The sequence below is a fragment of the Perissodus microlepis genome, chromosome 16 (genome assembly GCF_051167445.1).
Source record: "Perissodus microlepis isolate ML-2025 ecotype Zambia chromosome 16, ASM5116744v1, whole genome shotgun sequence".
Lineage (NCBI taxonomy): Eukaryota > Metazoa > Chordata > Actinopteri > Cichliformes > Cichlidae > Perissodus > Perissodus microlepis.
In genome coordinates this window covers 19,218,856-19,227,669 of record NC_140476.1, presented here as the reverse complement: position 1 = coordinate 19,227,669, position 8,814 = coordinate 19,218,856, and the positions used below count along the sequence as shown (strand labels likewise).

Sequence of the window (8,814 nt, the reverse complement as noted above, 5' to 3'; positions counted from 1 at the left end):
AGGAAAGCTTGTGGCTTTGGTGATTATGCAGTTCCTTCCAATTCTTTTTGCTATACTAAACGATATTTGTTACCCAACTAAAAATAAAGCCAGTATGGAAGTGCAAAATACTTCCCTTTCTTTAATGGCTGCTACAGGCTCCTGTGTTAAAATACCCGGATTTACAGCATAAATACAACCAGACACAACAAATGGGATTTTGTTCTCTAGCTTCTTCTACCTCTGAGACAAAAGCATGTTTTGGGTTTTTTTTTTTCACTTAATTATTTTAAAATATTTAATTTAATTTTTTTTGTGTGTCTTTGTGATCTTGGGCAGATACTCTTTGTTTTTGCTAGTAAAACTTGGCAACCCATTTATGATCAGAGTGAATTACAGATTTCCATTGCCAAGCTGGTATCCAGTGCCAATGTTGGCTGAGAGCTCTCTCCTCCAAATATGGTTGCATCAGGTGACAATAGAGGTCATTTTTGCTTTGGAGTTCTTTGATATTTAAGAATCCTTGTTTTGTGACTGAAATAACCCACAATGCAAAATTAAGTCGTGAATTTTGAATTTTGCATATTTTGATATTGTGGGAGAATAAAATAAAGGAAAGCATACCTGATACTGAGATCTTGATGGCGTGGGCAATTATGCTATGATGGTATTCTATTAAACCAAATCTGTGCAGCCCATCATCATTAATGGAAATCTGCTTAAAACTTAAATATGAGATCAACTGGTCTTTAACATGTTTCTCTGTTATATTCACATTTTCTCTTTTACTAATCCGTTCACAATTGTTTGAGTCGAAGATTTTAGACCAGATGACATCTAGTGATTCTCAATAGTGCCTGGGTGGTTTTCAATGACTTGCCTCTCCAGACCATAATCACATCTTCACATTAGGCATTTTCTAACAGTAGATTCCTTTACTATGTGCTGTGCCCTGATATTTTACAATCTTTCGTAACAGATGTACGTTTTTTTAGTAGCCTTTACATCTCATTTTAAGTTTTCCAGGTACAACAACATGTATAATACTGAGAAAAATGCAATTTTTAAACGTATTGTTTCCATTGGGGCGATCGTGGCTCAAGAGTTGGGAGTTACCAATAAGTCTGATGTGTCACATGGCCCTCTTCCTATTGAAAAAACAAAAGTTGTATCCAAGATGGCCGACTTCTAAATGGCCACCATGGTCACCACCCATCTTGAGGAGTTTGCCCCCTCACATATACTAATGTGCCACAAATAGGACTTTAATATCACCAACCATTCCCATTTTATTACGGTGTATCCATATAAATGGCCCACCCTGTATTTTAGAAAAGGGAATTAATCATGTTTTTGTGATATACCACTGGCCAACAGGCCAAACAGATTGCAGTTTTGGCTGTGGCTGAAGCTTCAAGGGGATTCTGTTCAGCTCTCATGAGACTCAGTCGAGGATAGCATTTCCCTGCCCACACTATATATGTTGGGGATGGGGCACTGCTGACTTCAAGTGAGGGTATAGACAGGCAGACTTCCTGTCTGCCTTTCTATGCAGGCAGACTTCCTGCCTGTATAGAAAGGCAGGTCTATCACTTCATGACTGAACTGCTGGGGCTCCTAAGCATTTTCACTTTGCATACTGTGGAATATCTGATTGTGGAAAATAGGAGGGAAGAAATTTCACAGACTTTGCTTATAGTGAGCTCTTTAGAGCGCCCCATTCTTTCACAAATGTTTATTTAAAGGCTACATTGTTGGTACTTGATTTTGTAGACCTATAATGGAACTAAAAACACCTGAATTCAAAAATTAAAAGGTGTGGCCCAATACTTTTGTCCATCTCAAACTCTTCTTCAAAGGTGAGGGAAGGTGGAGCAGGAGAGCGGCTGATGGATTAGTGGCGGCATCTGCATCTGTTTGGTAGAGCAGGTGGATATTGGTCAGTCTGTGTTCCTACTCTGAATTATGGCTAATCTGTGGGTGACACTTTCACACAATTGTTTGCAATTGCAATTGTTTACAGAACTTAAATGTGTTTTTCACTGCTTAAAGTTTCATGTGGCACTATTAAAAAAATTTAACTTTTATCTGTTCTGAAAATTGGGTTAAATAATGTCTTTTTTTTGCTTTGTTTGCTTGTTGTAGTCCATGATGTTAAGGACTTCAACCTCCAGCAGTTATAAAACATGGAGTTTACGCTGGCAAATAATGGTATTTGTTTGTATCATAAGCTGGCGTTCTCTAATTCTTCCATTCTCATTTGCTTGTAGTTTCTGGTACCTTTAAATAGCTAATCATTGCTACCCTTACTTGAAAAGTGGCACCAACAGTAAGGTCATCACCCAAACTGCAATACTAAGTATATAAACATGTGGTTGAGGTGGAGCACCACTTGCCACATGATCTCATTGAAACCTTAAATCTGTCCATCTTTAATTTCCTGCACACTTAAGTTAAACCCCACTGCTGCGGTCAACAGACAAGGCGTTGTATTTCTGACACTAGTGGTGACAAAAAAACAGAGGCCTGTTTGTAGGACAGAAAAAGGTATGAGATGAAATCATGGGCTTTTAAAAATATTTGTTCATATCTTCAAGCATCTCTGGTGTTGTTACTGTATTTTGCAACATGCCATGAGTGGACATGATCATTTTTTATCTGTTTAATCTCCTTAATATATGAAAAATAACGAGTTCAATTAAGAGAAATATAAAAATCTGTAATTCAGTAAGTACAATCATTAACATTTCAAACAAAATAATCTTTTAAAAGTTGTACATGAGTCACTTATTAGTTTACATTACAGAACTTTTTTTTCACGTTTGGCATCCTGTAACAAATCAGAAGACTGCATTACAAATATCAGTAAGTCCATACAGAACAAATCTATTCCATTAATGAATTTTATGACATTGTCAAAGTTTTGTCCATCAGAGTTGAATACGTTTATTATTTTTTTTAAATTCCAACTCAATTACATGGATTTGAATGAGGGAACAAAGTCATATCAGAAAATAAAAAGAAATTCAAAATAAAATAAAAGCATTGTCTGGATTAAACCTGAGCGTGAGAGAATAAAGTTGCTGCTGCTTTTGGTCTGTTCATGATAGCTTAATAGGACACACAGTGCATCTACACAACCACAAGCTTCCTCCGTTCACCTCGTTTGCAGTCTTTCTCATCACATTATGCCACTTCATACAGTCATGTGAAAGATAAAGTTTTCACATACACCCATCAATTCATCAGACTGTGGAATCATATATAGTAGCAATAATTTTTCAGTCCTTTGAGTTTTGAAGCATTTGTTTTTGCACAGCTGTCTTGAGATTCAGCATTTATCAAATCTGGGTTGAAGTCTGTACTTCGACTAGGTTGTGGAAACACCCTGATTCTTTTCTCTTTCAGCCATTCTGTCATACATTTGCTATTGTAGCTGTGCTTGGGATCATTGTAGTGTTGCATGGCCCAGTTTTGGCCAAGTTTTAGCTATTGGACAGATGGCCTCACATTTTACCTCGAGAATACTTTGGTATACTGAGGAATTTGTGGTCGACTCGATGACTGTAAGGTCCCCAGCTGCATCACAAACCAAAAAGCATCCCCCTTCCACCACCTTGACTGAAAGTTGGTTTGAGCTGTTTGTGCTGATACACTTTGTTTGGTTTTTGCGAACATTTCAACTTTGATCTCATCTGTCTAAAATATATTATTGCAGAAGTTTTGTTGTTGTTTTTTTTCAGATGCAACTTTGCAAACCTAAACTATGATAGAACACTTTGTTTGTTGTTTTTTCTCCTGGAGTCTTTGTCCTGGTAACTCTTCCAAACAAGCCATAATGTCGAATGTTTTTTTAATTGTTCTGTCACAAACTTTAACAGGCCTATAGAACCTAATCTAGCCTCTGAGCATTGCACTGTCAGACCTTGGAGTGAATATATGGTGTTTTGTTGCTCTAGATTGTTGCTCTAGATTGAAATAGCAATAACACTAAGTGCAATACTCTCTCTGGCATCATTGTATTATACTCATATTGTATATAGCATTTGTACTCTATTTTATTCTATTTTATTCAATTGTATATAGTATTTTATTTTATTCTATTCTATTGTGTACTGTATCTTATTGATATCTTATTCCAGTGTTTTCTCTAATTTTTCTATGCAACTTTGCACTGTCCACTGCTGTAACAAAACAAATTTCCCACGCGTGGGACTAATAAAGGTTATCTTATCTTATCTTAGATCAGCCAACTTGGTGAAGATCTGCTCAGATTTACTTAGTTTTTCACAGAATTATATAGTCAAACTTTTTTCCTTACATGACTGTGCTGATTTACACTTTTACACAATTTCATCCACACGTAGCCATTTCAAATGAAAAAAAGTGAGGGAATGTTGATGACAGCATATTCTGGAGTTTTTAACTTGATTGTGCCATGGTGTGCTGTTCTCCAGCAGGTTTTCTAGGTTGTCTGTGGTTGATGACAGCATACGTTGCATGATCTACAATTCTTACTGCAGGATTTTAAGCTGAAATCTGGTACTCATGCGGCTGGTGAGCTGGTGATTCTGGTTTTTCAGCAGTAAAAGAAAACTCTGGGTTTTTAACTTGATTAGTCACTGCGCGATATTTTAAACCTTGTTTAGTAGTATGTCTGTGGTTGATGATAACATATACTGCACATTGTTGATATTTAAGTGCTGGATTTGAAGCTGAAATCTGGTGCTCATGGGGCTGGCAAGTTAGTGCTTCTGGTCTTTCAGCAGTAAAAGAAGACTCTGGGTTTTTAACTTGGTTAGTCATGTTGTGATATTTTCCACCCTGTTTGGTAGCATGTCTATGTTTGATGATAACATATAGTGCACATTGTTGATATTTAAGTGCTGGATTTGAAGCTGAAATCTGGTTTGAACAGGGCTGGGCTGCTGGGGAGGTCAGTGCTCCTGTAGAAAAAGTCAATAATTAAATTACCCATTTTTAGATGGTAAATTCAATGAAATCAGTTTCAGCTATCCCCCAAGAAATAAATAATGCTCTTACGTTTCCAGTCATAAGAACTCAGGAAGATGAGCGCAGTCAGTATGAGAATCAGAAGCACTATGCCAAAATAAATGTAGAAGTATGGCCTCCAGTTCTTATCCTCATTGTGATCAGGGCTCGGTGTTGTTCCTACAAAAGCAGAATCACCAGATCAGTCGTGCTAAACTGCATCCATGAAAATGTTGGCAGTGATTTTCAGATAAACACAGCTTCTTACCTGCATTTTTATCATTATTATCGGGGTTTTCAACTCCCTGGTACATGTCTTTAGGGAATGATACATAGTAGACAGAATTAACACTTCATATTTTATTATTTTATATTTTAATGCCGAAGAAGAATAAAATATACCTGAAAGCATACCTGATACTGAGACGAAGATGGAATGGCTGATTGCGCTGCCATTATATCCTAGTAAACCACATCTGTACATGCCATCGTCATGAATGGAAATCTCCTTGAAATTTAAATATGAGATCAGCTTATCCTTATCAAGATCCTGTGTTATCTTCACATTTTTTGTGTCATGAATCCGTTCACAGTTGACTGAGTCAAAGAGTTTACACCAGGTGACCTTCAGCGTTTCTCCACAGTGTATAACCGGACAGCTGACTGTCAGACTTTGTCGTGGAGGAGTCTTCCAAGTGCTGTTTCTTCGGACCATAATCGCAACTTCACACGAAGCATGTAAACCTAAAAATAAGTAAAGAAGAGAGATTTAGAGATGATAATGGTTTAAAACAGTTTTTCTTTGTTTTTTACATTGTTTTGAACATTATCTTATTTATATCTGATTGTTGTATAATTAAATTATTGAGTTGATAAAAACAGTCACTGTATGTAGGAACTATTGCATTTTTTTGACAATACTCACAGTTCTTAGCTTGACTATGATGCTTGTTTTACAAGCTTAAGCATCAAAGTGTTATTCCTATCTTACACTACTGTTGTAACTACTAGTAGCAAAACATATATTATTGGCATCAAATTCAAAATAAGCTAATACCATTTATAAATTATATTATTAATTTCAAGCATTTTAAATGTTTTCTTTGTTCTACTGCGAATAAAATATGATTTTATAATATATGCAGATTTCTTGCATTGTTTTCATTTACATTTTACACAGCATCCCAACTTTTTTGGAATTACACAAATTGTCATTTTCATACTAAAATTGTCAACTTTTGTATGTTGAAGATTAAATCTTAATTTATGTGGTTAACATATCATTTTGTGATTTAATATCAGTATCACACATCAAATTTGTATCAATTCTACATGCTATGTTTAAGTTCAGGATTCAGCAACACACATGAAAAAACAATAGAATAAAATAAAAAATAAAGATCAAAACAAGATAGGAACCAAATGTAGGGAATTTTGGGAAAGCACTCATTCTATGGCGGTGTTCATTTTGTGCACTCCTTGGAAGGAATACAAAGATTAAACTTAAACTTACTTAAGAGCTTTCGCTTTTTAAAATATATTTAAATACTTTTACTATCATGACACGGTGTCATGTTTCAGTGTACCCAATTATTATATCTATGTCTCTTATGTTCTACATTCCAGTCTTGTGCTCTCAGTCTTTACTTTTCAGTCTCAGCAAACAAATATCTCATTTGTTTAAGTTGTTCTTCCATCCATCCTTCGATTTTTACAATTAGTTTATATTAAATAACTTATCATTAATAGAAGAGCTTTCAGAAAAAGCATTAATAAAGGTTTACCTTTACTGCTTCCATCTACAGAGACAAACACAAAGCAGCAAAAAATCATCAGAGAGTTAAATCTGTCCATCAGGCTCATCATACTCACGACCTTAAATTTTCAAATAATCTGTTGAAGGTACTGCAGGGGCTTCTTGTACTTGTGAAAAACTCACCACTTCCTTACTCCCTGCATGTGTGCTGCACACACATGTGCATTTCATGTTGTAACATGATAAAGTTTTTTAGTTTCAGTATTAAGGAAGAATGAAGTTATTCCATTTCCTCCTCGGTTTGTTTGTTGTTTATATTTGATTTTTATATTCCTTCTTAGCATCAAGGGCCTTTTGCAGCTAGTTCCACTTCCTTTTTATTTCCATTAGCAGTCTGGTTAGGGTTTGAAGAGTTTAGTTCCTTGTGTTATTTTCCTTAGCCTTTACCTGTGTGCCTCTGTGTTAAGTTATATAGTGTTAGGGTCTTATCTCTGTTTTTGTGATTTCTTGTTTTACTTTGTTTTACTATCATGTCTCTCTTGTGTCATGCATCTGCTTTTATTTCCTGTCTGTCTTCATCTTCATTTTGTTCAGCTGGGTTTATTTTCCTTTAGGTTTTCACTTTACACATTAGTAAAGACAATTTAACATTATTAATAAGGTATTGGAAAATTTACCTTTATACCATGAATGAACCAGTAAACTTGCTCCAGTGTGAGAGTCCCTGTCCTTCGTGGAGTCCATGCTGGGATGCTAGATAGTGCCCTATTTAGAGACTCCATTCTTCCTGCTGGGCAACATCAGCGCTTATGTGAACAATGACAGTGAACTCTGAAAGGCTTATGTAACGGACACCGAGTTCAAATATAGGGGTGTTCATAAGCGCACTAGGCGCCAGGACACCTTAAGTGCCAAGTCTAGGATTGATTTTCTAATAAGGCCATCAGACCTATGGCTCTATGTCTTGGACACTCAGGTGAACAGAGATGTTGAACCGTTAATAGATCACCACATGTAGTGAGGTTGGGCTGGGAATGTCTGGTGGAGGGCCCTGTCTGGGAGATCGTCACTGTGGACACTGAGTCCAAGTGGAGCATATTCCACTTTCCTGTCTGTCTTTACTGCTCCACTATCTAATAAAGGTAAAAATGCCATAAATCTGTCTTTAAAAACAAATAAATAAAAGAGCAGCATCTGGGGAGAAGTAGGACAACTCATCCACCACTGGAGCTGAGGTCACAGGGTTAAAAAATTCCACCCTTGGGAGGTGGATGAAAATTCCCCATGTCTTTATTGTTGTAGGGCTGTCTTCATTAAACTGGGATAGTGTTTTCCCTCTTTAACAAGGGAGCTCTCTGGGAAGGTTAGTGTCATCAGTCCACCCTTTAGTCAAACCTCAGATTGAAGAGGAACAGTGTAGCTTTCATTCTAGTTGTGGTTCAGCTGGATCAACTCTTTATTGTCTCAAGAATAATAAAGATTGTGTGAGTTTTTGTCCAGTCTCACACAACCTTCTCTTTTAGAACAGCTTAAATTAAAGAAAAAATGCTCTCCAATGGCCAGGCCACTTGGGCATGGGAATTGCTCCAAGTCTGGATACTTCTGGGTTTTCTTGGTTGACCTGCAATATCATGTGGAAGTGGACAGTAATTTTGAATTGGCAAACTGGGGTGAAAGTTCTCAGAAAGTTTTTGAAAAGGGGACTCTCTGGGAAGCTTTGTCCCAGCTCTATATAGTTTTTGTCCTGTCCTACAAATCAGCATATGTTCTGTAGTCACAAAGGAGTCATTCATTGCTTCCCTTGACGTGTCCTTTGGAGGTTTGCCTCAGGAATATGGTGTATTAGGCTGAAGGGTACAGGCCATTTAGTCCCAGTAAAACTATAGAAAGAGATTGGTTAACATTGTAAGTGGACTGGACTCCACCAGTACTGAGCTTCTGTTCAGAACTTTTATGGATGGGTGGGTGGTGTAAGGTCAAAATCAGTTGATTTGTGGGCCTTACCATCTCATTTCTGATTTTTTTAGATGATGTAGTGTAAGTTTAAGGTGATCAGAGTGATAATCTCCAGGTTGTACTGGCCAAGT

At 36.7% G+C, this 8,814-nt stretch overlaps 1 protein-coding gene across 1 annotated transcript; it reads right to left on the bottom strand.

Annotated features, from left to right (window-relative positions):
• Positions 1-4,987: 4,987 nt before the first annotated feature.
• Positions 4,988-6,837, bottom strand: LOC146370771 (B- and T-lymphocyte attenuator-like). Its single transcript, XM_084954547.1, has 4 exons — positions 6,756-6,837; positions 5,386-5,715; positions 5,240-5,287; positions 4,988-5,151 (listed from the first exon to the last, which is right to left on the bottom strand). The coding sequence occupies exons 1-4, from the start codon at positions 6,835-6,837 to the stop codon at positions 4,988-4,990; spliced, it is 624 nt and encodes a 207-aa protein (XP_084810673.1).
• Between the last annotated feature and the right edge of the window lie 1,977 nt (positions 6,838-8,814).